This window comes from Hippoglossus hippoglossus, chromosome 4 (assembly GCF_009819705.1).
Source record: "Hippoglossus hippoglossus isolate fHipHip1 chromosome 4, fHipHip1.pri, whole genome shotgun sequence".
In the NCBI taxonomy this organism is placed as follows: domain Eukaryota; kingdom Metazoa; phylum Chordata; class Actinopteri; order Pleuronectiformes; family Pleuronectidae; genus Hippoglossus; species Hippoglossus hippoglossus.
Window position 1 is genome coordinate 11029927 of NC_047154.1, and position 16473 is coordinate 11046399.

The 16473-nt window shown below is 42.3% G+C and overlaps 1 protein-coding gene across 1 annotated transcript; it reads right to left on the minus strand.

The window, feature by feature from the left end:
- Window positions 1-258: 258 nt before the first annotated feature.
- Window positions 259-13625, minus strand: tmem59l (transmembrane protein 59-like). The gene is made up of 8 exons (XM_034582356.1): window positions 13284-13625; window positions 12059-12164; window positions 10905-10999; window positions 10573-10725; window positions 3836-3941; window positions 3631-3745; window positions 2886-3003; window positions 259-2107 (listed from the first exon to the last, which is right to left on the minus strand). The coding sequence occupies exons 1-8, from the start codon at window positions 13449-13451 to the stop codon at window positions 1949-1951; spliced, it is 1020 nt and encodes a 339-aa protein (XP_034438247.1). The 5' UTR covers window positions 13452-13625; the 3' UTR covers window positions 259-1948.
- Window positions 13626-16473: the final 2848 nt, after the last annotated feature.

The window sequence follows — 16473 nt, forward strand, 5'->3', positions numbered from 1 at the left end:
TCATCAAAAAGGAAACGTCTCTGTGCATAAAACAAAGTCCATAAAAAGGTTTTGCAAGATGAATGAAGAGTTCAGGTGTTTATATACTTCCATTGGGTGTCCACATACTTTTGGCTATGTAGCAAGTTAATGAAGGCTTCAGTCTGCTGTTAATGTGGAGTTCGTTATTCTTCTACGTCATTTTTATTCTTGGAGGAAACAAAAAAGATTCCTTATAAGTCCTTTGTTGTATGTATTCTTGAGTGAGAAAACCCTTGAGTCTCTAATTTATTTACAATGAAAACACTTTATTCATTATGTCCTCAGTATCATTTCATTGAAAATGAACAGACCAGTAAAAAGGAAACAATACAATTTGAAAGTCATATATTCTATATACCTTCAGTTTGAATCAGCAGATATTGATTGAATGGCTTTTTGATTTGAGAGTCCTTCCTGTAAATTTGTGAGCATATAATCATTCATCATTACACAGTCTATTCAATGGTTACGGTAAATATGACATGACACAAATAAAGAAAATCACACGTCTATAGTAGAAGTTGTACCATGCTGGCATGGCGGGCGGGTTAACTATATAAACTATCGAAGCGTCACTTGCATGCACGGTTTATTGTCTACACAGCCTGGAATAAAAGAGCGTTACAGGACACAGAAAGCACTGAGAGGAAAACATAAACTCGTCTCTAAGACTGTGCAACTCTGCTCAATAACAAAGGTCTATCTTAAAAGCTTTGCATTACACGTTGTCACAGAGGCTATCCTTCAGTATGTGCTCCTAGGACATACAAAATAGTCAGCTATTAGAAAGCACATGGCACAGAGCATATAACAGCTAAGAACTCTAAGTGATATAAGAGCATTAACATGATAATCATATTAATAATAATAATAATACAGCAATAGGTGCAATCTCCCTTCTCTACGTGTCTCTTTCCACTCTGTGTTACAGTATATTTTACATACAGAGCAGTTACATGTCGTGATGAATTAACTGTACATGGCACTTCAGTAACACTATTTAACAAGTAACTCATGTCGATGACTCTGAATAAATAGAGAAGACAAAATAAATAAAAAGGTGTCGTTTTTGTCTCGTCTCGTCTCAGTTTGAATCCAGATCCAGCTGCAGTTCTGAAATTGTTACTTATAAATGAATGTGAGCTGTTTGCAGATGCACACACACACACACACACACACACACACACACACACACACACACACACACACAAAGATGAATAAGGTGATAAAAGTTGTGGTTTTAGTTTATTCAGCAAGTGCGTCTGTCTTTCTCTGAACTTTGAGAATGTGTTGCTCACCACAGAACTGTTTTCCGTTGTGTAACGAGCAAAAACATGATAAAAAAAAACATTTTTTAAAGACAACGTTATTAAATATCTCACAATGATGATAAAGTACTGTAGCTCAACTGTGAGCTACAGTATCTGCAGCATCCCGGAGTGCTCACCTGTAATTTATCCCCCTTTCCTCTCACTTCCTACTAATTTTCTTTGCTCTCCGTAATCCATTAATTCACATAAACTCCCTGTGAGAATGAGGAAAATTGAATCTAAAATTAATCTTTGTGTTTGTCTTCTCTCGTTCACACCAGACATGAAAAATTAGAGATGAAGCTCTCAGCTGTAATCTGTCCTCTCTACTCGTCTCCAGCGAGACAAGAGCATTGTCTTATCAATAAGCAATAAGCAGGCAGGATCATTTGAGGATGGACATATTTTTACTGTACAAGGAAATGAAATGACAGGCGTAGCTAAGTGAAAACCGTCTGATCAACACAAGCTAGATGTTTCAGTAAGATAAATTCAAAAGACAGTAGGTAGGGTGCCATGCTGTTAAAAATATGTTTTTAAAAATTCTGCTGATGGGCCACAGACTTTTAGACATGGTTACCCTGGGGGGGTGGAGAGAGCTCTCCCATTGCTCCTTTCTAAACACATGTTTTGTCGAGATCAACTTTCACCGGCAGCGGCCCCGCCTCCTGGCTGTCATCCAACTGTTTCACGGTGACAGCGATCACGGGAGTCAGGTGGTACGGGTTGACTTTGTGGGCATTGTCCAGAAACTCTTTATCTCCGTTGATGCTCAGCTGGAGGGACACGAAAAGACAGAACGTGTGAGGACAGTGAGGAATCCTGCAGTGCCTTACCGCACCATGTCTCGACTTATGAGCTCACTGAGATTTAGCTGCGTGAAAGAATTACAGAGTCAGCTTTAAGCCTTTACATGGTTTCATAAAGTGACAATCCTTGGAGTGATTTTATGAAGATGCTCTGATAACCCAGTGTCTTTGAAGAGATTACAAAGGACTGATGGGAGCAGGCATCACGGAGGGGGTTCAGTGATTTGTCATGGATCCTTGTGAACTGCTGCTGCTGCTCGTTTGTGCTGCATAAACTACGAAAAGGTCTAGAATACTGCAAAAAGACAGTAACCGACTACAGTGATGTGCAGCAGAGCTCCCAGACGTGCAAGTTTTTTTAAGCTGCAGCCTATAGAACAACATTTACACTGGGTAAATGCAGGCTGCATAACTATGGTTTGACAATGCACATCAGTCGAATTAGAGACTGCAGAAGAAAAACACCTTTGACTGACTGTAAAAGGATTTAATCAACTGAGGTGAAATGACATAACACATGAATGAGAGATGCCGGTGAGAATCAGACACCTCGGCTAAAATAAGACATGAAAATATCCCAAAGCATGAGAGCACACAGACACAGACTTAAACAGTAACAGTAATTCACGGTTCACAGCATGTTTATACCTGATCCGAAGAAATTTGCATTTCAAACATTGAGCTCATTAAGTCTCTGCTTCTGGCTTGTGTGCATGTGTGCTTATCTGTGTGTGTGTGTGTGTACCTGCGTCTTGATGTGCTGCTCTGGTGCGGTGACGAGGCTGGCACAGCTGAGCCATAACATGACCATGATGGACAGGAAGAGACAGGCCGCTAAAATCCACCGAGGAAGACCCGAACGTCTGGAGAACCGAGGTGTGGGATACAGGAGGGGGAAAAGGTTAGGGAAGGAGAAGAAGGAGGGGAGGAGGGACAGAGAATCATCACTGCATCAAGTACAAGCTTCATTTTTTCTACAGTCCAGTTAATCAGCTTTTATACACACAAATACCACAGAGTTCCTTCGTGAATATCAGGTCTAATTTTGCATTTATCAGTCACACATGAGATGTATGAAGTCTCAAAAAGACCATTTTCATACTGAACAGCCTTAAAGGAACTTTATGTGGAAAACACTAGTTCTGTCATTTATCTTTCATTCTCTATAAAGAAAGTTAAATTGTACAACAAGTCAAAGAAACACAATGGTAAGAGTTATAATGCAGTGTAAAAAACTGAACAGAACTGAGTGTCAGCAGATCTGCAGTTTTCTGGGTGTTTGCTCCAGATACAGTATGTGGAGCACATAAAGTCAATGCTCCATCTCCATGTTTAGTTTTGACTCTGTCAACAGAAAGCAGACCCGTCCCAGACTTCCTGAGGGGCCCGATGGTTTGAAACGTAGCAGCAGATCAGTATTTTGCATTCTAACTATTGTAGAGCAGCAACAACAAAAAACAAAAGCAGGGTAACCTCCAGCTGCAGCTCACCTTGACATGCAGCCGAGGAAGTCGTGCTCAGCTGTGGGGTCGTCTGTGTGCTGCACAGGGTGCTTCCCTTTACCTCCTGCTTTGGATGTTCCCTTCTCTCCGTGTCCCCTCACGCCTGCAACACCACACGTTGACAAACAGAGATTTCAGTTGAAGCGACTTACACAAGCTCCTATATAAACTCTAATAACTGTTATGTTCTCACCATGAGGTCTCTGGGTGTGAGAGTGGACCTGAGGCCAGGGTTTGTCCGCCACGTTGGATCGAGGAGCCTGCAGCTCGGGCAGAGAGTACTCCATCTCCGGCTGGCTCTGAGGAGGAAAACACACTCAGCCGTCATGGCAGCAAATTCACCACCGTGATTCACCAGCAGAACTGACAGGAAGGAGTCAGAGGAGCTGCGACTAAAAATAGTTGTAGCCGAGAAGTGAAAGAAAAAAGAAAAGCGAGAAGCAGCAACAGGAGATGAGTCAAATACAAGAAATGTCAGGAGATTTAAACTTTAAAAGAGTTTGACATTTTGTGTGTGTTCGTTTTCTCGCTGAGATGTTGATTAGAAGTGGAACAAAGCCGTTCTGTCTGTGCATTAACAATGGAGCCAGAGCCTGAGGCTGTTAGCCTAGCTTAGCATAAAGAGGTAGGTGGATTTTAATATCGTCCATCACCTTTAGACAAAGCCAGGCCAGCTGTTTCCCCCTGCTTTCAGGTTTTATGCTAAGCTAAGCTAAGCTAACCAGCTGCTCTATAGCTTCACATAGATATGAGAGTGGGGTCTTCTCAACTCTCAGTGACAAAGCAATAAATCTTATTTCTCAAAAATTTCAAACTATTTCTTTCACACTATATTACTATTATAAAAATGTAGACATTTGATTGTTTTTAAATTAAACATTAAATCACCTACCATTGCAGTCAATGTGGATTTATCATTTTTGTATAATTTTTGTATCAAATTGTGGCCCCTAGAGGCCACAACTTACAAAGAGTGTTGTAACTGTTGACCCCCCCTATTTCGCACACTGGAATCCTCCACCCCTGATTACATTAATGTCTGAACTAAAACAGGAGAACAAGATAACTCAAGGCCAAGTAAAGTATTCACCCTGTATTGTTTATTAATTTTGGATCATAATCACATTCAGCCAAATATGTACGACCTCTGAGCTGATAGTGAATCAGATTTTTACTCAAGAACGTCTCGGCCTTATAAGACAGGATCTGAATTGTCCTGATGATGAACAGTGAACAGTCTGAAAACTAAAAACAACACTCTGCCTGCTGCACAACACATCAAGGTGAGGCAGCCGAATTGTAGAATTATGAACAGGGGAGTTTTTTACTCATAGAAGGGCATGAAAATAGGGATTTATAAGTATATTGAAATACATTTTGTTTTTAAATATATATCCAGGATCATATTGTGAACACTAGCAAAACCTAATTGTGATTTCATCCAATTTGGAGCCTGATGATGAAACGTGTCCAATATGTCTGGGTGTTTCTCACAATATGTTTCTCACCCACACAAAACTGTTGGGGACAGCACTTCTGAAACAATGATTTAAAGCAACTGCTACACACACACACAATCACAATCACACACACACACACACACACACACACACACACACACACACACACACACACACACACACACACACACACACACACACACACACACACAGAGAGCTTGCTGTCAGTGTTTGCACTGTTGTTTCATTATGTGCGCAGTGTTCCTGGTTCCCCTGGAGAACTCATTAAAAGAGGATTTGGTTCCCCACTGCTGACCCTCCTTCCAATACAACAGCAGCTGTAGTTGGATGTAACGATACTATTGCTGGCCTCAGCAACAACACACACACACACACACACACACACACACACACACACACACACACACACACACACACACACACACACACACACACACACACACACACACACACACACACACACACACACACACACACACACACACACACACACACACACAGTATATCCCACTGGAAGTCGTGTCGACCTCCCAGTGTTTATTGATTTGGACATTTAACCAGATCAATGAACTTTTTGCTGTGTCATACATTATAATGTGAGACAAGCAAAATTCAGTTTATTGGTTCTCATTTCTTAATCTATAAAATGATTGATCTCTTTCCTACTCAGTGATTTTAATCACTTCTCCAGAGGAACAGAACACTGAGGCATGTTTTTGACGCTGCCTGTGACACCGTTTTCTTCCTGAAACACTTGAAATCCTCCAAACGTTTGTTGTTGAGGTTATTTCAGAGCCAAGTTTGTTACACCTCGCGATCAATGCTTTCTGACAAAGTGCATCGAAACCAGATGTGTTTTTTTATTAGTGTAAAGTCTGGGGAGAGGCGAGGAGAGATGTGAGACAGATAATTCTCATTGGCTGCAGACTGCAGAGATCTAACCATCAGAATGAGTGGGGCCTGATCTGCATCTGTCATGCATTATGAGAGGGAGGGCAAAAGGTGCTCTTGTTAACAGAGAGAGAGAGAGAGAGAGAGAGAGAGAGAGAGAGAGAGAGAGAGAGAGAGAGAGAGAGAGAGAGAGAGAGAGAGAGAAAAGAAAGAAAGAATGGAGAGAGAGCGAATGAAAGAGGGGTTTGAGAGTTCAGACACATGACAGCCATAAAGAGACGGAGGGTTTCAGGCAGAGGCGAGGTGAACACAGTTAGACAGAAATGTCCTTCTCGTATTTGGTTTGATTTTAGAACAAGGAATTTTGCTGTTTTTGAAAAGAGTAAAGGGATTTAACAAATCCATGTAAACATGTGGAGGAAAATAACTTTTTCACTTGGATGATGTGGGTTTAAATTTAGGAAATAATGTGGAGTCAATTGAACTAATGGAGTTGAGAATAAATGAAATTCAGTCATGTTCAATCAAGTGAGTGTTCCACACTCCAGTTCAGAAGGTGGCGGTAACGCACCTAAAAGTTGTTTGCCAACCACCATAAAAAAACTGAAGAGGAATCTCTAAGTTTCTGTGAGATTCCAAGTCTTTGGAATCACCACTGTGAAATCGTTTCTTACAAACAACAAGTGTGTGGTCTACGTTCTGGCCAAATCATCCAGTGTGTTTGTTCTGAAGATTATAAGATAAAAAAATGTTTTTTGTCATTATGTCTGTCGTCTCCCACATATTTAAAATTGGTCAATGGTTGAAAATCCTCGTTATTACGTGTTAAAAACAAGATTGGTAGCTGGACTGACTTGGGATTGGTCAGGCGGCGGTATCGGTAGGGCCTCAATTATACAATGTAGTTACTTACACTGTACACTGTGTAGTATGGTAAGCTAAATTCTTCATCCCTGTTTTACATTTTCAACTCTTCAAAGTACTTTAACTGTTTCTTTAATACAAATTCAAGCTAGCAATTCAGATTAGTTTCAGCAGAAACTGTCTTCTCTCATACTTAAGTCACTTCAGAAGCTTGTGCGTGGGTGAGTAAACAAAGCTGGGAACATACAGTGACTTCTGTTTCAGTGTTAGCATCATAAGTCAAAGGCACGCTTCCTTCAAACACTGTTATATCACCGGTTCCCTCTGTTCCTTTCAGGAGGGTTTTTTGAAATGCATTCAGGGAGAATGACTAATGTAATTGTCAAGATGAAATGGGGTGGGGCCTTCTCTCTCTCTCTCTCTCTCTCTGTACTGAGCCTTACAACAAGTCCAATTTGTTCTGCAGGCCAGCTCGCTAACTCAAGAAGGAGGAAATCTTTAATCGACTCAGTTTTGTCCCAAACAGCCTCTGAGTGTCGCGCAGTGAGGCTGTTTGGTCAGTGAATGATTTGTTATAATCACAAGCAGGCGGTGAGAGGGGAATAACAGAGGTGGAGGGTGGTGCTTTACCAGTAGCTCTGTTTTTCTTCAACGGGGTGTAACCACATTCAGGGACACTCACTGGGCATTCACATGCTCCAGAAGGTCCGATTTCGGTGTGTTTATGTGATTTCACACAACATCTTGACACCTCGCTCCAATTTTAACATTATAACAAGGACCAAAGAAATAAAATCGGTGTGAAAGCCATACAAATAACTGAATTACTTATCATAAAAATGACTGTATTGGCTAAAAGGTCTGATGTTGGGCAGTTGTGAGGGATAGACATGCAGTTTGACACAAGTGTAACATTTACAAATAGACAATAAAAGCTACTATTTAGAGCTGCCTTTCCGAGTTTTAGTTCCACGTTGAGGTGGTGTTCAGGTAAATTCTGCCAGTGAGGAACTTTCCAATTATTCCGACACTTGGATGCACAATACTTACTGCCACTGATCGGTTACTGGTAGCTTCCTGATTGGTTTCGATGATACTCGAGGCTGCACACTACGCTCACCGCTTGAGCTCATAGAAAGTACACTCATGACCACAGAGACGGATGTACATAGACAGTCAGCTTATTATGGATATCCACATAATTCCTATTGCATGCACCGTTGGCCTGTTTATCTGCTGCTCCTCAACTAAGCTGGACTTTTTCTGCTGTTTCAACCCTCGCAGAGACAATCTGTCAAGTCGGTGGCGGTTTGCCAGCTGCCCACTAAACACAGGCCTGATAGTCTTTTCACAGCCCCGTGGAGCCTGGCTTCCGCTCGCCGCTACAGCCGGCACGTCACGACCGTGAAGAGCAAAACATCCATCACCGAGGTCCGACAGAAACGTTGGCACTTTCATGTTCTGTGGCTTCTGCCTTTGGTGGAACCTCACAGGCCATAACGCACACGTTTCTTACACGTATTAGTGAATTTGAGCATATATAAGAGTCCTCTGTTACACAGAAGCCCTTCTGTTTGGGTGAGGGTGCTTAAAATACTATCATTTTCAATTGAACCCTCTAATTATGCAGCTAAAGATGCCATCAAAGTCCCATTATCCGAACGGGAAAACCCCTGAAAGAGACGCAAGTTTCTGACAAGTGTTTGAAATTCGGAGGACACGACTGGATACTGTGGTGGTTAGAGAGACAGAATCTTATTATAGCTTTAATATATAGGTGGCTATACTGCATTGACTTTGGCAGTGTGTTTTTAAGTTTGACAGGAAAGAACTCTCCAAGTTCATACCCCAGCCAAGGCCCTTATGAATCCACATTTAAATTCTCTGCATCCAGTTTTTTAATTTCGACTCCCACACTCAATCACACCTCTAAACATGCCCGATTTTGATCATCAATATCCATGGATTACCCTCTAAAAAATCAATGCCCTATCTTGCAAATTTAATGGATTCTTCTTCCCGTCAGCATCCTTCCACCAGGTTTTTCGTGATAACCCGTCCAGTAGTTTTGGCACAACTCTGATAACTTAACAGACAAACCAATTAACGCAGATTAAACCATAACCTCCTTGGCTTTGTTAATAAGACATCCTGCCAACCCACCAACAACCAAACAGCACTTCCACTGCAGGTGGACAGCATCCACGCACGAGTCCGTCACGCCGCCCTCAGAAATAACTTTATTCTTTAGCACAGTCCGCTCTCTGTTAAATCTTGCAGTGAGTTTCTGTCCTGAGGCAAGTTCAACACAGCTTGCCCTGCTGCTTATCAAATATGCATGGTGCTGAGGGCGGTGACATAATTTAAAAGGACATTTATAAACAATTAAAGTGCTGGGAAGAAGAAGAAATTTAGCAGGGCTCTAAATCCAACCACCTTCTCCCTCCCTCACCCCTGCTGCGTGCCCCCTGCTCACTCGACCGTCACAGATATACGGCCACAGAAATGGACTGTGAGATGTTTTGGCAGCGGACCAGGCTCTACGGCATCGTATAGCACAGGATATATTTTACACTCCTAACAGGAAGCGAAGGTCGACTCAACCAATAAGCTATTAAGGTCCACTAGCTTGCTTTTAACCCCCAATTGAAAACATATGATGTGAGAAAGCTTTGTAGAGATTCTTTTTTATGATTATGTGCCATCATGTCTCAGTGGAGCATTTATACTGTACGAGGACGTTGCAGCGATCGAGTCTCTGTGCACTTATACACTCAGCGGGATCGGACTGTGTTGTCAGTGCAGATGTTCAATAGGATGAGAGGGAAACTCTGCAGTGCAGCAGCTTAAATAAACAGGTCTCTATGTGGGTTTGCCACACCATATGTTTTTCACATCTGCAAAGGAGGTTGTTTTCACTCCTGTCTGTTTGTTTGTAAGCAAGATTTCGAAAAAAACTACTTGACGGATCACCAAGAAATTTGGTGGAAGGATGCAGCATGGGTCAGGAACCCTTTCAAATTTTGGTGCAGATCCAGGAATTTTTAACACTCTCTTTAACATTGTGAGCTAGGGAGCTTTTTTTTTAATATTATCAATTGTTTTTATTTTCACTGATTTTCCAGAGAATAATTAATGGGGTTTTGATGAAAAAAACAACATATTTAGGGAACTGATATCTATAAGTGTGCAATTTGCTCTACTGATGCCATTCTAGTTATTCTCGTTAATGCAACACAATACAAGGAAAGCAGAGAAGTACGTATATTTATACCATTTAATCTGACTTATTCTGTGTCTCTACTTATCCAATGAAAATGTTAAGGATGAACTTAAGATTCGACCAATGCAGAAAGAGGACTGACTTTGATTTCTCTTAATATCTTCAAGTTGGCTTTGTTGCTATGTTTCAGCCATGGGAAGCATTGCCGCTAAATATATAGCCTGCTGTTGCTACTACTGCTAGGGAAAGAAAAAAAGAGGAATTTAGGAGCTAATTTTTGGTTAAAACCCAATCCGGTTATATGAATATGAATATATCAACAGTGCAGCAAAACCTTTTGCAGAAAATAACTTAATTTATCTTTGAATGTTTAACCATGACACATGAGAGATAAATACTTTTTTGGAAAACAAAAAAAAGTCACAGCTCAAAATGCAAAGCCCGTCAGTCCAGGACAAAGTCTGTACTTACCTGGAAAACCACCACCTTGCCATCGTCAGCCTGCAGATAGAAGGTCCAGGTGGAGGAGATGAAGCTCTGAGCAGAGCTGACGATCTCGTTGCACCAACTGGACACGGCCTCCATCACGGAGGGGGGCTTCGGGCGGAGAGTCATGGCCTTCAGCTGCAGAGAGAAGAGAGAGCAGGACACTCTGTTAAGAGGGAAATGATTTTCTTTATGTGTATAACCTTCAGATAGTGTGCACACTTGTATCCTTAGTAGTGATATAAGCACTCAAACAACTTAGATCTTTTAGCTGCAGTTAGTGTGTGTGTCACTGACTGCAGAGTGGCCTTCCTCACCTTCCTCCTCTTGATCTCAGGTTCAGAGGGTTGGCTGGCACAGCCGGTGCTGCAGGCCTCCTGCTCCAGGAGCTTAATGTATGCCTCCTGGCACGCTGCGGAGATGCAAAAGACGAGGCATGATGGTAGGAAAGTTGGAGAAGAGGAGGAGTGAGCAATACAGTCAGTTGGGCAGGAGACAAGAGGAAATGCAGGTACGAGCTGTTTATCCAAGAGGAAAGATAAAGATGCACATGAGACGCATCAGTTGGCTCCTGCGGAGACGTTTCACTCCACGTTGCTGTTATTGAAACAGGGGGCAGCTGTCTGGGCAGCAAATCACACCATTGATTTCCAATATGGCAGCTCAAACAGGGTGAACATTCTCAAAGAGCTGAGAAAATATCCACTGGGGCTACAGCAAAAGAGCTGTTGTGTCCAACATTTTGATGTTGAACACATGCACCACTAATGGAAATGTTACCTTTTACCCTACATCAGGAATGTAGCTTTAATGTCCTTTTGCCTTAAAAACCTGGAAGCTGATTATTTTTTTTTGCCTAAACATTTCTAGTTAGAAAGATACAATCTTCATAGTATTATAAGACGTCATCCGAGTTACCCTAATAGGAATAAGAAGTTTCCAAGTTGCACATAAGATCAAGGTTAAAATTCATGACTGACTTTTTACAGTCATTATGCAGCACAGCGCTGGAACCAACTTCCTGATGGTCTTAGATTGAAAACCTTTGTGTGTTAAGTGCCTTAAACTAAACTAGGTCTTACATCATTGTATTTTATTCTATTTTCACATTATTATTTTACCCCATTTCTATCTAATTTATTTGTATTATTTTTCTCTTTCAGCATATGTTCAAATTTTTATACAGATGTATCCTTTTTATTTCCTTTATCTCTTTTGTTTTACTCTTTAAAATCACTTATATTGCTTTTTTATTTTTACTCTGGGTTGTGTTTAATGTCCCTGTACAGCACTTTGAATCCACCTCTGTATATGAAATGTGTTTTATAAATAAAACTGCCTTGCCTTTTAAATTTTACGAGGATTCCGTCCTGTCATTCATTTTGACACCACTTATACAGACCAAGGCCTCGGCTGAGAGCACCAGCCTCATCCAAGCAGCTCGACACCCAGGGTCGACAGACTGACTCACCTCCCTGACACTCCTCCCTGCTGGTGTTGAAGCCGGCGTTGCCGTTGACGAACTGGCAGATGGAGTAGAGGCGACAGCCACGGTAACAGGCGTTCATTATGGAGTCCTGTAGCAGCCAGAAAGAGGGGTGCAAAAATTAGAAATGTCTCCTGCACTCTGGGATAAACTCCAGATAACCTTGATGGGGTTGGATGACAGAGACGGGCTGTGGTGTCACTCAATGACACAGAGCAGCTGCTTTATTGCAGCCTGTCACCAACAGCTGATAAGAAGCTTTCAGTCACTGTTGAGGAAACCCAGTGATGAGCAGCCACTTGTATAAAACAGGGGAAATGAGGTGGTGAGCGAGAAGGGAGAAGGGAGGGTGCACATTACTGCTTTATCTTGTCACAATGACTTCAAAGTGGAGAAACAGCGCCCCCTGGTGACCTCTCAGAGAACAGGAGAGACAAAGAGAAGCCCTGACCGTGAATGGTTTATTACAGCCTCGTCTGTCATCATCTTTACTGCGTTTCCCTGTTTGCTCACAGGCAGCAGAGATGTGTGTTTATCCTCAAACCATGAGGCAGCACCTTATACTTAGAAAGTGACTGTATAATCTGCATGTTTCCGGTAGGATGACCCTGAGCTGTTAGTGCACAACAGCACCTGCGGGATGTGTTGAACCGCACCTGGAGACAGCGATGGAGGATGAGGAGGATGAAGAGGTGGTAGGAAGCAAAACATGCGCCACTGGAAATAAAAGCATTGGACATAGAAACGTAGAGCGATGCATGAACTGCCGCCCTGCTCCCGGTGCAGTGTGGCCTGGTGTGAGCAGGAGGCTGCGGTGCAAACTGTCAATAACCCCCCCCCCCCCCCCGCATCACGTCCGGCCTGCTACATCTTGTAATTGCGGTTTATGTCGCTGGCGCAGTTTGATGCACGCGCCTCTCGCTATGCGCTCGAATGCAGATCACTTCTTGGACGAGTCTTTGAGGCGCAGAAGAAATGATGCTGCATCCATTTTCCCTCGGCCTGACTGGGAGCTGTAGCATCCCGGAGGCTGCAGCGGAAGGGGGGGAAAAGCCCGGAGCCAGCGTGTGGTACCTGCCATTGCGCACACAAATAAACGCATCATTTCTCTAGGAAAGAAGCGGATTTTAGACGCTCACCGCGGTGCGTTTATCCTCCACGGAGGCGGATAACCACGCGCTCCCTGCAGCGACGCACGGGAATAACTTACTTTAGCGGGGCTTTTGTTTTTGATGGTGAGCTGGCATTGCTTTTTGCAGTAGCTGATGTCGCCCAGCTGGTTGTCGAAAAGATCCGAGGACGCCGCCGCCGCCGCCGCCGCGAGGAGCACCGAGAGCAGCGCCGAGAAGCCGCACATCCTGCCGCCGAGCCGGAGCATCTGGAAGCCGGGAAAGAGGTGGAGGAGGAGCCGGTGAGAGTCGCTGCTGGTGCGGAGGAAGATGATGCTGCTGCTGCTGCTGCTGCTGCCTCAGCCCCGGTCCTGTCTGCTCCACTGCTCGCATCTGCTCATGGCGTCACGCGCATCATCACCATCATGCACGCGCACCCCTCACACCCGCGCGCACACACACAAACCTGCAGTGCATAATGTGGCAGCGATGGCATTCATAAAAAAAAGGCTGCAGATGAATTGTGGAGAAGATGGAGACACAGAGCAAGTGATCAGTTTGATAGATGATCCATAATCGATGTGACAGATATCAGGTGATGAAGATCCTGCTGCAACACAAGGGGGCCACAACACCAGCAGGGTGTATCAGCTGAGGACAAAGAACCAAAGAACTGTAAAAAATATATATTTTACTTTAGTGGGAAATAAAGAAAGTTATTGTCAGTGTCTTGTGGTGTATGTTCAAACTCTACTTAGAAAAGTGCAAAACAATAAATAAATGTTAATATTACAGGTGTATTATCTATATATTTTATATACCAATAGGAAACAGAATGGCGCTCAGTAGACTGTTTACCTCCATCAAGGCCCAACAAAGTATGTGCACCAAATTGCACATACTTATAAATATCAGTCCTGGATATATGCCTGATTTTTTTTAAATCAAGATCCATGAATTATTCTATAAGAAATTAACAAAAGCGTTGAAAAACGCTACTATCTCGCAATGTTAGAGGAAGTGGAAAAAACTCCTGCATCAAATTTAAAATCAAAACAAAAGTATGTTACTATTTTAATACAACTTTTTGCCAAATCGTTTTTCTAAGAGCTATGGTGACAGTTTATATCTGTATCCAGTGTTGGAACAGGATCCACTTTGCACATACAGAACAGTGAGCTGAGAACATTGAGGTGTCACATCATCTTCTGATTATCATTTATAATAGCTGGGTACTGGATGGAGCTGTAGAAAGACAACATAGAAATACACTATGAGGACAAAGGGAAGAAATGAGCTTCACTCCTATTTTGATTTCAAAGCCGTTTTAAAAATCAGCGACATGATCTTTTGGTGCTTGCGTACCCAAGAGACTACTACTTGACAATCTGGAAGGCGTAGAGGAGAAACATGAAGAGCTCAATGACAAGCTGTAAAGACTAGAACCCTGGGGATGAAAGGAAGACAGGAAACATGGGACGAGACAATACACATGTTCCCAAGAACACCATCTTTCAACTGACAGTGAATTAGCTGAAAAGTCTGAACACTTGAAAATATAACTTTCAGATATTCGAAAGCAGATACTGCAGTTGTCAGCTTCAGAGTGATGGACACTCTATAGAAAATGTTCCAATATTCCAAATACAGTGAAACTAAATTATGGGATAGATCCACTAGATTGCAGGGAAGGATCTTAAATTTAAAATAATGTTTCAAAATTAAAAACTAGGGCTGTCAATTTTTTTATTCAAAATTTGCACATTCATTTGAAAGTGGGGAGAGTTTTGTATTAGACCTATAATGACCAGTTCGAATTCGAAATATGCAGTTTAGCTACACATCAGACCATCAGTCTGAAGTTGTTTGTCTCCTGATCCAGCAGGGGGCGATCACTGTCAGCTTGACCTAAAGCATGCCCTCTTGACCTATCAGTAAAGTGAGCCAGTAACTTGACTTTGTTTCGCTATGAAAATGGAGGAAGCTAGCAAGTAAAGCCGTTCTGAGCAGACAGTTATGACACCAGATGCTGATTGTTTGGATATATTTGAACCATTGTGCGTCATGTTTAAATCTTTTAAACTTTACTTTTTGAAAAACTCACAGCCCGATTGAGAACTGCTGTTAGTTTTCCTCTGTACAGCAGATAAGCTCTTCAGTCTGTACGCCACCAGCACATCTGTTAGTCTCTGCGTCACCTTCAGCATCAGCTGTGCGTCACTCTCTGTCTCTATTTGGAAAGTATCCTGAATAATAACATTTGTGAAGTTACACAAGAGAATAATTTAAAAACTCACACTTTAAGTTGGAGGGGAACTCACTGTAAGAGGTGAGACATACCAGGAAAGTGAGTAGTGCATTAGCAAGGCTGCTGTGATAAGTACAAACAGCCAAACACACCCAAACTTACTTCATGTAAATCAACAATAGAACAAATTTTGGAGTAAATAAGTAAATAAGTGTCCAGACGTATAGAAGATGATAATGGAATCGTTGCAATAAAGTGATTAATGAGAAAATATCATGGAAATCAAAGGTTTCCTTCTTGAGTGGTCATGTGTGGTAAACGTGAATGGTAATGTCTCTAATAGTCTTAACATTATCTATTGTGAAACTTACCTTTCTCCTCTTCGCCTGCTGGGGCCCATTCTTTGGTGGAGGCTGCTTCACCGGAGCCTGGGCCTCCATCTTGTTGGCGTCTCCACTGTGGGAAAAAGAAGACTCCATTTAAAATCTATTTAAATGCTGTGTCATTCTAGTTACTGAGTTTAGATCTATCTGAGTTTGTAGTTATTAGCTCCACCTGCATTGTTTGTCAACGTGCTCTCCAGTTTTCGTTGTAAGTGCTGCACAATGTCAACAGGAGCCGAGATAAATTCAATAAAAACCTCACATCCTACCTGGTCTGATCTGAGAAGCAGAAATCTCAAAGTTAGAGTCAAGTGAGATCCTCCTGTGGACAGATGTGCAGCTGACTTTAAAGCCAGATGTGCTCCTGCCAGGTGAGATGGTTCTGAATTAAATGCTTCTTGTTCTGATTTTTTGAGGCAGTTTCCAAACAACTTTAGGCGCATTACTGCCACCTATTGGACTGGAGTGTGGCTCAGAGGAGGGTTAGGGTTAGGGCAGGCAAACAAAAGAAGAAAAAAAACTTCAATTCTCTTTATTTGATCCATTTCCTTTATGAATGTTATTAGTTGACTGTATGTTCACCCCAGTTCTTTTCTTAGGATAATCTCTCAAGTGAAGTTAGGCTTTATTTACCCCTAACCCTTTATAAAAGAATACAGG